General features: G+C 46.8%; 5 protein-coding genes across 5 annotated transcripts; 4 read left to right on the top strand and 1 right to left on the bottom strand.

Moving 5' to 3' along the window:
- Positions 1-111: 111 nt before the first annotated feature.
- AGABI2DRAFT_181963 (hypothetical protein) lies at positions 112-1,791 on the bottom strand. The gene is made up of 2 exons (XM_006453905.1): positions 552-1,791; positions 112-490 (listed from the first exon to the last, which is right to left on the bottom strand). The coding sequence occupies exons 1-2, from the start codon at positions 1,725-1,727 to the stop codon at positions 467-469; spliced, it is 1,200 nt and encodes a 399-aa protein (XP_006453968.1). The 5' UTR covers positions 1,728-1,791; the 3' UTR covers positions 112-466.
- Positions 1,792-3,994: 2,203 nt separating this feature from the next.
- Positions 3,995-5,661, top strand: AGABI2DRAFT_181964 (hypothetical protein; the record flags this gene model as incomplete). Its single annotated transcript, XM_006453906.1, has 2 exons — positions 3,995-4,275; positions 4,338-5,661. Exons 1-2 carry the CDS (start codon positions 4,061-4,063, stop codon positions 5,659-5,661), a joined length of 1,539 nt encoding a protein of 512 aa, XP_006453969.1. The 5' UTR covers positions 3,995-4,060.
- Positions 5,662-6,025: 364 nt separating this feature from the next.
- AGABI2DRAFT_213497 (hypothetical protein) lies at positions 6,026-10,162 on the top strand (the record flags this gene model as incomplete). The annotated part of the gene is made up of 19 exons (XM_006453907.1): positions 6,026-6,134; positions 6,185-6,252; positions 6,305-6,394; positions 6,446-6,517; positions 6,577-6,798; positions 6,846-7,073; positions 7,124-7,414; positions 7,486-7,584; positions 7,638-7,744; positions 7,801-7,955; positions 8,007-8,169; positions 8,221-8,441; positions 8,490-8,770; positions 8,818-9,090; positions 9,140-9,401; positions 9,453-9,482; positions 9,541-9,674; positions 9,729-9,902; positions 9,954-10,162. 19 exons carry the CDS (start codon positions 6,026-6,028, stop codon positions 10,074-10,076), a joined length of 3,102 nt encoding a protein of 1,033 aa, XP_006453970.1. The 3' UTR covers positions 10,077-10,162.
- A 65-nt stretch (positions 10,163-10,227) lies between these two features.
- Positions 10,228-12,650, top strand: AGABI2DRAFT_147333 (hypothetical protein; the record flags this gene model as incomplete). The annotated part of the gene is made up of 8 exons (XM_006453908.1): positions 10,228-10,465; positions 10,536-10,684; positions 10,757-10,925; positions 10,984-11,246; positions 11,308-11,550; positions 11,600-12,347; positions 12,418-12,461; positions 12,522-12,650. The coding sequence occupies 8 exons, from the start codon at positions 10,228-10,230 to the stop codon at positions 12,648-12,650; spliced, it is 1,983 nt and encodes a 660-aa protein (XP_006453971.1).
- Positions 12,651-12,853: 203 nt separating this feature from the next.
- On the top strand, positions 12,854-14,749 carry AGABI2DRAFT_189297 (hypothetical protein). Its single transcript, XM_006453909.1, has 7 exons — positions 12,854-12,941; positions 12,989-13,043; positions 13,095-13,190; positions 13,250-13,681; positions 13,740-14,199; positions 14,252-14,425; positions 14,482-14,749. Exons 1-7 carry the CDS (start codon positions 12,912-12,914, stop codon positions 14,567-14,569), a joined length of 1,335 nt encoding a protein of 444 aa, XP_006453972.1. The 5' UTR covers positions 12,854-12,911; the 3' UTR covers positions 14,570-14,749.
- The last annotated feature ends 386 nt before the right edge of the window (positions 14,750-15,135 follow it).

Here is a 15,135-nt window from a genome sequence, read left to right on the forward strand (position 1 = left end):
TTATATGTCTGTCGTTGTGGGTGGTTTCCAGGAACTATCGTCTCAGTTCAGTCGGCACCGAGCGCAGTTTTGAAGTTTCAGCTATCCTTTTTTCTTTCTCCGGTCAAAATGCACAGTTTATGGAGGACGTTGAACAGCATTCTGCGATCAGCGCGCGCGTTCGGACATGTATTGAAGTCAAACATGGCATGTAAATACGTCTACGACTAAACATCGGGTTTCATATCTGGGTAAAACCAAAACCAATTAAAGCAAGACCAAAGTCTAAAAATAAAAGATATAAAATTATGCGGGTCATGAAATTGTACGAGTAGTATTCATGAATGAGCGTTATACGTGAAAATTCGTTGATAATTAAACTGAAATGTCATATAGTGAGATGCGGTGATGATCATGAGCAAGATGCAATTAAGGAAAATGTTTAATAATAAAAAAAGCAAAGGAGAAAGTGGAGATATGGAGGATCTCAAACCCTCTCGAAACTGGAATTCTATCAAGGGGTATGGTCAGTTGAGAGAGTCAATTACAGGAAAGGAAAGGTAGAAACGCACAATCAGAGCTTTATATTCGCTCAAACTCTCGATAACCTTCAGCTGAACGCCACGAATGGCGCATGCCATCTTCAAGGAACCCCAAAGTCTCAGCTTCTTCCTAATATCCTGTTCCCAGAGACATACTACTAGTGACTTTAACGACTTCTTGTTCTTCACGAAATCGATCACCGGTGAAAGTACTGCATTCTTGTCCAAACACATATACAACTCCTCCAGGGGGGTAGAGTTGGTGGAAAGGTGTTTGAACACGGTCGGAGACACGGAAGGTGTCCGGAACGCAACGGTTCGCAAGTTCGTACACTTTTGGAAGTGTTTAAACTCGGCTAGGGTCGCACAAGAGGGTAAAGTCAATGATCGGAGGAAAGGGCCGTGAGTAGTCGTAAGTTGATCCAACAGCCCAATAGACGCATCCGAATCGGATAGGCGTTCTAGATCAAGCGCCGTTAACGTATTTCGGGAATTCTCGAGCAACCACCGGAGGAAGTTGACGGAAGGCGAATGTTGGAAATTGACTCGAAGATGCGAGAGGTTCAAGCATGAGGAAGGGACGGAGATGGGGACGGAAGGAGGGGTACCCGCTATTGACAAAACTTTGAGTGCGGGTAGAGATGTGAGGAAAGACGGAAGGGAGAGAGTATTTGACGACCAGTTTCTGAGGTGGAATGAGGTGATCGGAGAACTGGCGAGCGCTTCGGAGAGGGACAGGCTCGGCTCGGCCTCTTGAATGGACGGACCGCCGGCGCCGCGTTGCCGAGGGCTGTTTATTGCGTCAACAATGTCGTTGCTCATGTCGTTGTCCCTGCCGGTGTTCCCGCCCACCGAGTCATTCCCAAACACCGAAAGACTGACACTTTCCAGTCTCGGACAGAGTCCAACTACTGTTGCCAGATGATGTTGACGTAGGCCATGGGGTTGCTTGTGGTCGAGAATGATACGCAGTGTGCGTACGGCGTTGGCGAGGGTTGGCTGGCGGAGGGCATTACAGAGAGAATGAAAATGATTCTCAGAACGTAAAACGACATTGGTGAAAAGGAGACGTTGGGCAGCGTTGGACCAGGCATTACAGACAAGACTACAAGACTGCAACAGAGAACGGTCGGGCTCGCAGTCCGGTGTATAGTAATGAGCCTCAAGAATGGTGTGGACGAGCTCGAGGGGCAAAGCGCTAGCCATGGCGAGGGAGAGAAGGGCAAGCAGGGTGGTGGAAATGGGCTGCGGGTTTATATATGCCTAACAGCATTGGGGGAGTGATATTGAAACAGACGGAGGAAGGGGCGTGGTCAGATCCATCGGCTCACAGTGGTCCGTTAGCAGATTGCATCCTCCATTCTCGGCCTATCCATGGCCTCGGACTTGATCCCTTCTCTTCTCATTATTGCGTTCTCCATGACAGCTCTCCCCCAATTTTTGCAACCCACGAGCTTACCTTGACGCGGCAGCCAACCGCCACAAATTCTCAGTTAAAACCCAATCACCCTGCATCTCTGAGCCTATGGCCCGAGAGAGTATCTGGGTTGCTACCAGCGCTCCATGCTTAGTGGTCAAAAGTTTATCTCAGTAATTCTCAATTCTCAATTCTACCAAGAATTCCAACGTAATACTATGTGACCCTGATTAAGCTGAACCCTGAGATGAATCATGAAGAAAGGTAATGTTTCCCCATTATATCCGCACTGTTGACTGCGCTATATACAGTCGGTATCGAACAATAGCGAGGTCTTTCCGTTTTGTCGCCCCGGGCACCATTCTCTTGAACATGTGATACAACTTCCCCGCTCCTTGCACAATAACCATGAATGTGATTCATTGATAGATCTTCTCACAACGTTGGAGTGCGAGCGTAACTCAATATCGAGTCAGAATTCCCCAAACTCGGATTCATTTCCGTCATTCCAAAATACGTGTCTGGTATAGGATGTATTCTAAGGATGCATCCATACCCATCACAACAAACAGCGTGTCATCGGCTCGGATGTTACAGCACTGTACAGCATTTGGTGATGCGGCGAAATATGATGTACGAATAAATGATACTACGCCTATCGTCTTATCCGACTGGACATTGACATATGATATATGAATGATGTAGGCAAGATCCGTACATATTACGACGCACTGCGAGGTGGTTGTTGGTTTATTTACGTTACGAGTCGTATGAACAATGCAACTGGAGGGAGTCATTCTGCATGTGCACTGGCCCTATTTTTAGATCACTCGAAGGGCCGTTCGTGGCTAGGCAAACTGTATCTGCGCACACTGTGGTCGTCATCTAAGCCAATGGAGCTGTCAATGACATGCCCGCACTAAAAAAATCGCTTTTGATTTTTAACTCGACTAGCGGGAACCTTCGGCAGAAATCTAACCTTCAAACAAAGCATGATCCAAGAGGTAAGTTTAATAATTTCTAGATTTTTTGGATGTTCCCAATCGTCCAAGAACATTTCAGTCTCGACACTTACCATTTGTTCACTAAGGCATCGCGCCGTTTAGTCGCCGGGTAGAAACAATAAGGTCAAGCATTGCACCTGCATTGCACACACAAGAATGCAGCCCGTTTAAACCTTAACGAAACGAAACAAAAAGGTTGGAGTAACTTGTCCCGCACTTGAGCTGCCCTAAGTCTATGCCGCACGATGCAGCGTAGAAGCTAAATGGGGAAGCATACTCAGAATATCCTCCGGAAACCGTGAATGAATAGGGCCATTAGTAAGAGAAGAGTCGGAGATTTCAGTATACGCGACAGCAGGGTGCCGTCTTCAAACAAACGTGTTGTAGAAAGTTCGAAATAAACCCATGAGGTCTGCCAAGTGCCGAGAAAAATGAATGAATAAGAGGGCGTCACTGAGTTATTTATTAACAAGTTGCTGGGCAGTTCGCTGTGCTTTAATCAGAGGGCGATAAGACCACCGACAAGCGACTATAATCCCCGTATGAGCGTCTCCGGCTTCTAGATAGAATTTGGGAGACAGAACACCGCCGAAGCAAGCATGAAGGAAGAAACGTTGTCCGGCAAGATCGAAGCGGCAAAAGAAGTCGAAGGTGACCGAAGAGCTGAGTTATGAGAGACAAAAAATAGAAGTTCCCCGTGAGGGTTTAGATATAATACTGGGGCATCGATTGAGAGAAAAGAAAGCGTGTTTTGATGCCTATGCGGCATTCGAGAGTCGAGACCGCATGGAAGTCCTATTGCTAAAAACACCGTTGAAACGTTTTCAAGATAGAACTTTCTTCTCCGCCGTCCCGCCGCATTCTATCTAAATGCATTTGGTTACAGGTTGCGCAGGATATCCTTTCAGACGAACGACGGGGACGACGGTGAAGGAAGTGGAGGATGGTTGAGAACAATGTTACAGCGCCAAACACACACAAACACCCGCCTACGCCACAGCAGTACAGCTCATTGTACCAACAAGAACTGCTCACCCTCACTCAACAGTCTCAACTCCTATCACGAACAACCATAATCGCCATAACGCTCTTAGTATCTCCTAGTATTATTGAACCGAATGGCTTCATCAAGCACAAGTTCAAACGACAAACCAAATACCCTTTCTAATGTCGTTTCCAACCTTGTTCGTGCCTCCATGGGCACCTCTTTATCGCCTACTGTAACAGATGAAGACCTCGATAGACACGTGGCAGAGCTCATTCTCAAGGAGGCGAAGAAGAAGGCTGAGAAATATAGTCAGCAAGGTATTCGTGCCTATATCGCGAATAATTTGTACGTCTCATGTCAGGCACCGCATCAAATATGTATTGACCGACCTGCCGTTCTGAACTTAGACGCGACTCGGATGCCCCGAGAACAAACAAGCGTTTTCTATCATCCATAATTCGGAGCACGGATGACCATAATAAGGCAATATTGAAAGCTCAAGCTGAAGCTGCAGAGGAAATTAAGCAGGCGAGGCGGGAGAAGGAGAAGAAGGAGCGGAGAGCTCGAGCAGAAGAAGCTGTTCGTGCAAGAAAATCCGGAGACAAGCATAGGTCATCACATTCCTCTCGCTCCTCTCGCTCCTCACGGCGTACCTGGAGAGAGGAAAGAGAGAATGACAGGGAAGAAGGTTGGGATCGGTGGAACGGTCGGACTGTAGATCGAGAGAAGGACAGGAAGAAGCTGAAGACCAAGAGTTGGGAACATTGTGAAGAGGAAGAAGTAATGGAGTATGAAAGCGGCGGAAGAAAAGAGAGGAGGAGTGCTAGAGATAAGGGCAAAGAGCGGGAGAGATCGTTTAGCCCAAACACAGACGATAGACATAGACGACGGAGCAGGAAGAAGTATGAGGACGACCATGAAGATAGGCCGCGGAGACGGCGGAGAAGCAGAAGCGAGTCTCCGAGACGTCGGGTACTCAGGGCCTCGACATCTCGACGCCATTCCCCTTCACCAAGACCACCTCTCAGGGAAGAGCGCAAATACGCTTTGGACGATCTGTTGGAAGAAGGGCATCTTGCATATGGGGACAGGGACAAGGATCCACCATCTCGCAATTCATCCTATGCGCATGAGGATGACTCTGACGCCCATTCGCTAGCTAACCATGACGAACGGCGAAGTCGTAGTGACTCTCATACTGTCAAGGCCAACAAACATGCACGCAGTACCAGCTCTTTGCGCCGTCCTCATCTCAAAACGCCAAAATCCAGATCATCCTCCCCCAACACCAACAGTCGAAGCATATCCGTTGTTTCTTCTCGCTCCTCTTCTCTGTCTCCCGGTCCTTCACCACCTCGAAATTTACCATCTAAGATGGACAAATACTTTGAAGAAAGTTATGACCCTCGACTGGACGTCGCACCCCTCAGTGCAGTCCCAAACGTACCTGCGACAGGTCTCATTAACAACGCCGAGTTTGAGGGGTGGGATGCCATGCTTGATCTGATAAGGTTACGCCGGCAGGATAAAGAGGATAAGAAGAGGTTAGAACGACTGGGTATAGTGGATAAAAAAGATAAAAAGGGGAAGGGGAAAGTCAAGGCTAGTACTGTTGAAAGCGCCAGTGTCATTAACGGGAGTGGTGGTAGTATCTTTGATATCGAATACAAGAAACGTGGAACTGTCAGGGAATGGGATTTGGGCAAAGAGGGGGTAGATCTTTCTTTTTAGATGTATGTCACTATTCTTTTTTATTCTTTTATATACCTCTCTTCCTGGTGTGTGTTGGTACGCTACGCTGCAGGGTTCTTTCTTTTTCGCAACGATTGAATCTGTGGCAAGGCTCGCCATTGAAGGTCTCCAGGGTTTTCAATTCCAATGGAGGCCAGCCACCAATAATTATGGAGAGCGTTACGGCTGTATGACTTTGCAAATACACCCATTGATCCATTATGTTATTCCCCCGAATATACAAAGATAAAAACTAAGGGAGGGCGAGTTCCGAGCTCCGATCTCCGGGACCTGAAGTATACTGATCCGTGAAACGTGACGAGTGACCGTTCAGTCGCGTCGCCAGCGACAAATTATTCTCTTCATGGCCGCTGCAAGTTCAATTGCTCAGGTCCTCTCCGCCACACTCAGTCCTGATACGAATACTCGTGTCGCGGCAGAGTTAAAGCTCGCCGAATCTTTTGCGGATTTCAGTGTGTATAGTTCTTGCACTTATCTTGAAAGAAATTGACGCGCGATTGAGATACTGGCCTGGCATTGGCACAGATTCTGCTTGCACAGGACGCTGATATACCCTTGAAACAGATATGTGTTCTCGTTTATAATAATTTTCAACGCGACTTCGACTTACCTTTGAAACCAGCACTCAGCTAGTATCGCTCTGCGAAAATATGTAAGGGAGAGATGGTCACCGTATTTTGCTGGTTTTAGAGGGGCTGCTCCATCCCCACAAGTGAGTCGAATCTATATTCGCTGGCTTCTTTGAACTCATCTCGAGAGACAGATCAAGACGCAAATCCGACAGGCTGTCTTCCAAGGACTCTCTGACCCCAATCGCCGCATTCGTTCACTATGTGTTCGTCGATCTCAGCATGAAAGCAGTAGAAATATCGCTCACACATTCTATCATGTCAGGCTCACACGCTTTCATCTATAGCAAGCTGCGATTGGCCTGATGAATATCCAGATCTCCTCAACAACCTCATCAACCAGCTTTCCTCAGGATCTGCGGACTCCATCCATGGAGTCATGCAGGTGCTTACCGAATTCATTAAATCCGACCTCACCGAAGACCAGATCTTGCCTGTCCTTCGGCAACTTCTACCTGTTCTGTTGAATATCCTTGGAGCGACTGAGGTATGTGCCGAGAATTATCAAAATACCTTAGCTGAGAAATTCGGCAGTCACATTCTCCCTTAACGAGGGCACGTACAATATCCGTCTTCCGTCAGTGTGTGACAGCACTCTTTATGGTCAAGGACCAGCACCCGCAGTCGGTCAAAGAAGCAGTCGGGGGTGTCCTGCCTGTTTGGTTGGAGGCTTTCAAAGTCCTCCTGAACATTGATCCAATGTCCGACGTCTCCAATGCAAAAAGCTGGGATGGTCTCGCTGTTCGGATACAAATATTCAAGGTCAAATTCCGTTTCTTCTTCATCCTCGCCCGTATCTCAACCTTCGCCAGACTTTGTCGACGATCCATACTTCATTCCCTAAAGCTATCAGCCCACCGCTAATGACAGACTTTTTGACAGCTTCTGTTCTCCATTTGCACGCTCTCTTTCCAGTCTTTAATCATTACTACCTCGTCGATGAGGAAGCCGTCCCCAGAACTTCCGAAGACGATGACACAATTGACCTTGCTCAGCTAGTCTGCCCTATCCTAGATTTTGTCTCCGAAACTGTTCGACATGGCAAATCAAAGGCATGGTTGGAAAGCAACTTACAACAGCTTGTGCTTGCGGTGTTCAACTATGTCCAGATTACCCACGATGACGTACGACATGATTTTGGGAATGATTTTTCGTTGCTGACTATCGGCTACAGGAGGAAACTTGGGCTGTTGACGCGAATGCATTTGTAGCACAAGAAAACGATGAAAGCCAGGCGTACAGCATGCGTATGGTCGGCTTTGATTTATTAAGCGTAATGTTTTTGTCCCCACTTATTCAATCTTCCCGCTCAATCACTTCGAACAGGTCCTAGTTGAAAGGCTGCCCGGACCCGCTACTCGTGCCTTTTCCTCTGTCACAAACCAGGTCATCCAGTCTTCTTCACAAGCTCGTGAGAGTAGAAACGGGCAGTGGTGTGTGATTCCGCCTTTTGATCTCACTGCTTTCCATTTAGCGCTCAGACGATTAGGTGGAGACCCCTTGAAGCTGCTTTGGCTGCCGTAGGATCTCAAGCTGAAGCAGTACTTGATTGCGTGCAAGACGAACAAGATTCTGGAAGAGCGAAACCCATTGATATTGAACATTTATTGGCGAATGTCGTCCCCAACATTCTTGGCCTTTCACGTAGGTTTCCGCATCTCTTGAGTACTCCGATTGCGCCTTACGTTGCTGTAGAGGAACCATTCCTTCAAGGTCGTGGCTTTGTGTTCGCCAGTCAGTTTGCCAAACTGCTCCCGTTACAGTCTTCTGGGCAATATTTGGAAGCTGGTCTTCAGGTCATCGAATCACCGGGAGCGGGCATCCCGGTCAAAATTTCGGCTATTAAGGCTGTCCACAAGTAAGTAGCTCACGTTCGCATACATTTGGTGTGATGCTCAATAGTATTTAGTTTCTTCCAAGAGGGCGACGATACCGCCCTTGCGCCATTCGCTCCCCGACTTGCCAAGGATCTTGGCCCAATCTTATCGGCTGCCTCGGAAGATACCCTCGGTCTTGTCCTTGAGAGCTTGTCTGTCGTCGTTCAGGTCGATAAAGGGAGTTGGGTGACACCCGACCTTGCTGCTTCGATAACTCAAGTCACTTTGGAAGTCTGGCATAAGAATAATAGAGGTGAGACCGGCATTTGAATATGTACAGTTTATTAATTTTATTGAGTAGATCCTATCTTCATCTCAATTCTTACGGATGTTCTTGAATCGCTTGCCGAGGCTTCATCTGGTATCTACGAGACGGTTGTGGAGAATGCTCTCCCGTCATTGCGTCAAGCTATCGGCAACTCGAAGAAGGAAGAATCATGGGTTGCTAGTTCAGCGATTAACTTGGCCGCTAGTCTCGCCCGAGGTGCTCCTGAGTCCGGGTTGGGTCAAGGTTTCTTTTCCCTTTTGGCCCCAGCTTTGTTTGGCTGTTTGGGGGATGCAGAGGATAGGGACGTTATTCAAGTAAGTTGCAGCAGTTTCCACTCACCCACTTGATTTACATATTGTAGAACGGCATCGAAACTCTAACGCTTATCGTGCGAAAAGATTGTAACCAGATGGTAGTATGGGTTGACGCAGAGGGCAGGAATGGGCTGGAATATACCCTGAAGCTGGTGGCAAGATTGCTCGAAAGTCAGGACGAGTCCGGAGGTCTGGTGATCGGAGACCTCATCATTCATCTTTTCCGCAAGGCGGGTGAAGCTATACTTCCTGTCCTTCCTCAACTTCTTCAAGCAATGGTTGTCCGTATGAAAACTGCCAAGACCGCCACTTTCCTCCAGGTCAGTCAATCTTACTAGAATAAACAGTCTCCCTAACTATATCCGGTAGAGTCTCGTCTGTCCATTCGCTTTCTTGATAAGCAATCAACGCGACACCACCCTTGACCTCCTGGAATCTATGAATGTTGATGGAAGGTCTGGATTAGACATACTGGTGCAAACTTGGTGCGAGAATGCGGAGACATTCCAAGGATTCTGGGCATCGAGGATAAGTACTTTGGGTCTCACGGAGCTTCTCATTTCAGAGAGACCTTCACTTCGCAACATTGTTGTCAAAGGCGAACTCATCGTTAAGCCGGAAACAAAGAATGGTTAGCGTCAATTCTTTCAAGGGACAATAAGAAACTAACACCTGTATCCAGTTATTATGACACGCTCCAAGACCAAAAAAAGTGGGTGCTACAAGCCTTCCCAGTTCGGCCACCGATCCCCTTACTTCAGCTGTTGCAGCTCCACATGAGTTTACCTCACTTCCCTTCCCCGTCAAAGCACTCAAGATTGTTATTCGTGATCTGCAGTCTGGTGGGGACTCTGCAACGATATCAGCCCAAGGCCATACCTTTGATGTTGATTCCGATGACGGGGTATATATCTTCATAAATGAAGACTTCTATGAGCTTACCTGATCTCTTATACAGGATGAGGAATGGACAGAGGAAGAGAGACAGAATCAAGGCTTCAAAGCTGAAGAGTTTGAATTCCTATCAGAAATGCTTGGACCAAAAGGAGTCGCATTTGATAATGATGACCTACTCGATGTTCAAGATGATGAAGATTTGAAGAGTGATCCAGTTTCGCAGATGGACATGCAGGTGAGTCGTCACGGATGTTTGTTGCAATCTTATTGACAATCGGGTTATAAGGCTCATCTAGTTAACTTCCTCAAGACCTGTGTGGCGCAGAATACTGCCAACTTCAATCAAATTGCGGATCAGCTCTCCGCGGAGGAAATGCTCGTTCTTCATAGCGCCATTGGGAACCAATAATCTAAGGCTTTTGATTGTACTTACAGTGCCTACCCTGGTTGTACGTTTAGAATAATTGACCGTGGGAATTGATGAGGCTTTTCGAGTGATCTCAATCATCTCGACTTAGCTCGCTGTCTGCATAGACAGTGTTCAATCTAACTTACCGAAGATGGCACCAACAACAAAAAAAGGCTCGTCTTCTTCAAAGACCCGCTCTTCTGTTTCCCTTGCCAAAGTGAAGGGCGAAAACTTTTACCGCGATGCAAAAAAAATCTCCAAACTGAAGATGTTGAAAGGCGGTAAACCGGTGAGGGATAAGGAAGGGAATATTATACAGGCTGCAGCGTTCCAGAAGGGAGAAGATGAGACGAAGCCCGGGAGAGTTCAACCTGACCGCAGGTGGTTCGGTATGTAATGCTTTCTATCATTTCAGTTGGCCTCAGTTACTCAAAGTCAGGTCTGTTTAAAAAAATACAGGGAATACGCGAGTTATATCTCAGACGGCTCTTGATCATTTTCGTACAAGTCTTTATAAGAAAAAGGATGATCCTTACTCTGTCTTGCTGCGGCGGAATAAGCTTCCAATGGCTTTGCTGGATGATGCTGCGAATCCTAATTTGAGAAAGGTGAGTTGAAAAAAAAAAACTTTGTTTTTAATTTTTCATTATTTCCATTTTTCTTACTTTGTCTTGAAATAGCGTTCGCATATCGTCGAAACGGAACCTTTTATAGAAACCTTTGGACCAAAGGCACAAAGGAAAAGACCAAGGCTTGACGTCGGGTCATTTGAGGAATTGGGTAAAGCCGGTGCTGCTGCTGCTACTGAAGCAGAGAACGCCGCTGATGCAACAAATACTGGTGTTATTGGTGCGAGAATCTTATCAATATCAAGTCTAGCGACATTCTTTACTTATATTTCGCTCAGAGCCTCTAGCTGCGGATGTGGTTGAGGCCCCGACTCACGCTGATTATATCGAACCCATCTATGCCAAGGGAACATCTCGACGTATCTATGGGGAATTATACAAAGTCATCGACTCTTCGGACGTGATTTTACATGTCATTGACGCTAGAGATCCACTGGGTACGCTCTGCGAATCGGTACTGGAGTATGTCAAGAAGGAAAAGGCGCATAAACAAGTTGTGCTTGTCATCAACAAGTGCGACTTGGTGCCAAACTGGGTTACAGTACGTGTGTTGTCTATCCTTGTAACAGAAGACAATACTCACTCAGCTCTCGATTTCATAGTCACGTTATATCCAACATCTCACTCCTCGCTATCCCACCATTGCATTTCACGCATCTCCTAATCACTCATTCGGAAAAGGATCGCTAATACAATTGCTGCGCCAATTCTCACAGCTGCACTCGGATAAGAAACAGATATCTGTTGGTCTAGTTGGTTATCCAAATGTGGGCAAGAGTAGTATCATAAATACTATCAAGAGCAGCAAAGTCTGCCGCGTAGCTCCTATACCTGGAGAAACTAAAGTAAGCTGTTCCTTCCTGCCAAACATCATAATAACATTCAGCGCCGTAGGTGTGGCAATATATCAGTCTGACTAAACGCATCTATCTTATCGATTGTCCTGGGATTGTGCCAACGTCCGCCGCTAAAGATTCACAAACTGACACGGTGTTAAAAGGTGTTGTTCGGGTTGAAGCTTTGCCGACACCTTCGGACCATATTGCGGCACTCATGGAACGCATTAAACCACTGTATTTGTCGAGAACGTACGGGATACCTCTGCCCAATAAGGATCGTCCGACTGAAGGATGGGATCCAGAAGATTTCATGGACAAGCTGGCTCGTAAGAAGGGCCGGTTACTGAAAAAAGGGGAACCTGATCTGGATTCCGTTGCAAAAATAATTTTAAGCGACTGGGTCAGGGGCAGGATACCGTTTTTTGTGTCGCCTCCAGAAAGACCGGAGGAGCTGAACATTGCAGAAGCGAAAGCGAAAGCTAAGGCAGAGAGAGATGCGAAGGGGAAAGGAAAGGCTGGAGAAGAACCTCATGTCCCTCATGTTAAGCAAAACTTGGGGTCTATCATGCAGAAGAATTCCTTCCTGCCAGAAGACATTCAGCCTCTGGAGCGTACGGATGAGGATGAGGATGAGAAGTCTGATGAAAGCGAGAAGTCTGATGATGAAGTGAATATCGATGACACTAGGGCATCGGAGGAAGAAGAAGAGCTTAAATTGACAGACGTTTTCGAAGGTATTGATGTAGCTGATGACATGGAATCTTCCTTGGCCAGCGGGGAAGGATCAGAGCCCTCTGAAATTGGTATGGCGCCGCTACTTTATTCCCCGTGACACTCATTTGATAAATCCAGGAGAAACTGAAGAGGTGGAAGAGACGAGTAGACCCAAGAAAGAGCCACGAATGTCGACAAGCAAGGTGAGTGTCATAAGTGGTGGCGTCGTTTAGCGCTTATTTGACATGCTCGACCAATAATAGCGCAAAGCCACAAATTTCTACTCCTCGGCAAATGTCAAGAACAAAAACCGAGAAAAAGCTGCTCTTTTGAAGTCGTTGCCTGTAGGAAAGAAGGGGGGATCGCGTCAAAAAAAGAAGAGTAACAGATGATGTCTGAACATTGGGAGGCGAAGGGTATGTATCCGTTACTCGACGCCACAGGAAGGCCGTGGCATCTGATCGATAAATCCTCAGATCTAGTTACGATTATCTTTCTCGATAGATACCATTTCCACTTGGTTTGGAGGCTAGATGAGAGTAGCATGAATAATTTGCCGCAAAAGCCTGATCAGGGATCCGGAGCGTGGGAATATCTTGGGGCCTACTTTATCTTGAGTTGATAACTAAACAAATCCCCATCTCTCATCCACCATGTCTATCACAAAGATTCACGCGCGCCAGGTATTTTCTTTGGCCATTGTAACATCCACATCTCCCATTCTTTCTAGATCTTCGACTCTCGCGGCAATCCCACCGTAGAGGTCGATCTCCACACAGCGAAGGGTATGTACAAATTGACATGCAAGTCATCCACGCCTCATAAGTGCGTCATAGGTCGTTTCCGTGCGGCCGTTCCCTCTGGTGCCTCTACCGGTGTCCACGAGGCCGTCGAGCTTCGTGATGGGAACAAGAATGAATACCTCGGAAAGGGTAAGGTTACTTGTCTCCCGTTGATTTTTGGCTGCTTATCTGATATTCGTTACTTCCAGGCGTGTCTAAGGCTGTTGAGAACGTCAACCAAATTATCGCTCCTAAGCTCATCGAGAGTGGTCTGAAAGTCACTCAACAGAAAGACATCGATGATTGGCTCATCAAGCTTGATGGCACACCGAACAAAGGAAAATTGGGTGCCAATGCCATTCTTGGTGTCTCTATCGCTGCTGCCGAAGCTGGTGCTGCTGAGAAAAGCGTTCCTCTTTACCAACACTTTGCAGAACTATCTGGCGTCAAGCCGCCCTATATCCTCCCTTGCCCCGCCTTTAATGTAATTAACGGTGGCTCCCATGCTGGGAACAAGCTCGCATTCCAGGAATTCATGCTCCTTCCCACTGGCGCACAGAGTTTCACGGAAGCCATGAAAATTGGAACAGAGACTTACCACACTCTCAAAAAGGTCATCAGTGCCAAATATGGAATTGATGGTAGGTCATCTTCGACGTCAAGGGCGGTTCATCTGCTCAATAGTACATTATTCATCAGCTGTTAACGTTGGTGACGAGGGTGGCTTCGCTCCCAATGTCTCTGGAGCCGATGAAGCTCTCGAGCTTCTTTCTGAGGCCATAAAAAAGGCGGGATACGAGGGTAAGATCAAGATTGCTCTTGACGTTGCCTCGTCGGAGTTTTATAAGGATGGCAAATATGATTTGGACTTCAAAAATGCTAACTCTGATCCGGCCAAGTGGATCTCTGGTGTTGAGCTAGCTGACCTCTACTTGAGCTATGTCAAGAAGTACCCAATTGTTTCCATTGAAGACCCCTTCGACCAGGATGATTGGGAAGCTTGGACTCATTTCACCAGCAAGAGCGGCATCCAGATTGTTGGCGACGATTTGACTGTCACCAACCCCCTCCGCATCAAGACTGCCATCGAAAAGAAGGCCTGCAACGGTCTGCTCTTGAAGATCAACCAAATTGGAACCATTTCCGAGTCTATTCAGGCGTACGTAGCCATCGATAATTCCCCAAGTTCACCGACTAAAAACTACGTCTAGTGCCCAACTCTCACAATCCGACGGCTGGGGTGTCATGGTCTCCCACCGCAGTGGTGAAACTGAAAACACAGTCATTGCCGATCTGGTCGTTGCTCTCGGTCTCGGTCAAATTAAAACTGGTGCCCCCGCTCGTAGCGAACGTGTTGCCAAATATAATGCTCTGCTTCGCATTGAGTACGTGTCTAGATTCCACCTACTTTTTTCATCTCTGATATATGTATGTTTGTTAGGGAGGAGCTTGCGGGCAGTGGTGCTTACTTTGCCGGCGACAAGGGACTTGCTACTGGTACCACCCCTCCCCAGCTTTTGCAGAAGTAGATCTTAGAAAAACAGAAAGGACTGTGTTCCGTCAATAACAGTTTGTAGTCATTATACATACATAGAATCATGTGCTTGATATTCTGCAGCCGAGATGCTGAAAGACGTCCATGGCGTCGTGAATCGTTTCTTTCCTAATAATCACTCAATTCAATGAAGTGGTGTTCCGTGGCCAGTTCTAGTGGCGTTCGAAGACGTTTCATTATCCATTCAGACACTACTTATAATATGATCTTGTGTTTCGCGTTTTAAGACAGCCCAAAAATGCAACGGAAATTGAACACATTAATCAAATAACATAAGTTAAAAAAAGGCCGGCAGGGTAGCAACGGATTGTGGCATGGAACATAAAAGCTGGAAACCAAAAAGCTGCAGAGAGTCATTAAAAAGTAATGAACAAGAACAGAATATGAACAGAGAGAAAGGGCCGAAAGGATGGTGCTGAGACAACATAAGTGTCAAAAAAAAGTCAAGGAAAAAATTATCGAAACACTTGAAGGACAGAATAGATGTTTATTGCTTTGAAAAAGAGAAAGGGAATGTGTGAACAATGATGATTTGCAGTG

Source organism: Agaricus bisporus (genome assembly GCF_000300575.1).
Source record: "Agaricus bisporus var. bisporus H97 unplaced genomic scaffold AGABI2scaffold_1, whole genome shotgun sequence".
NCBI classification, from domain to species: Eukaryota; Fungi; Basidiomycota; class Agaricomycetes; order Agaricales; family Agaricaceae; genus Agaricus; species Agaricus bisporus.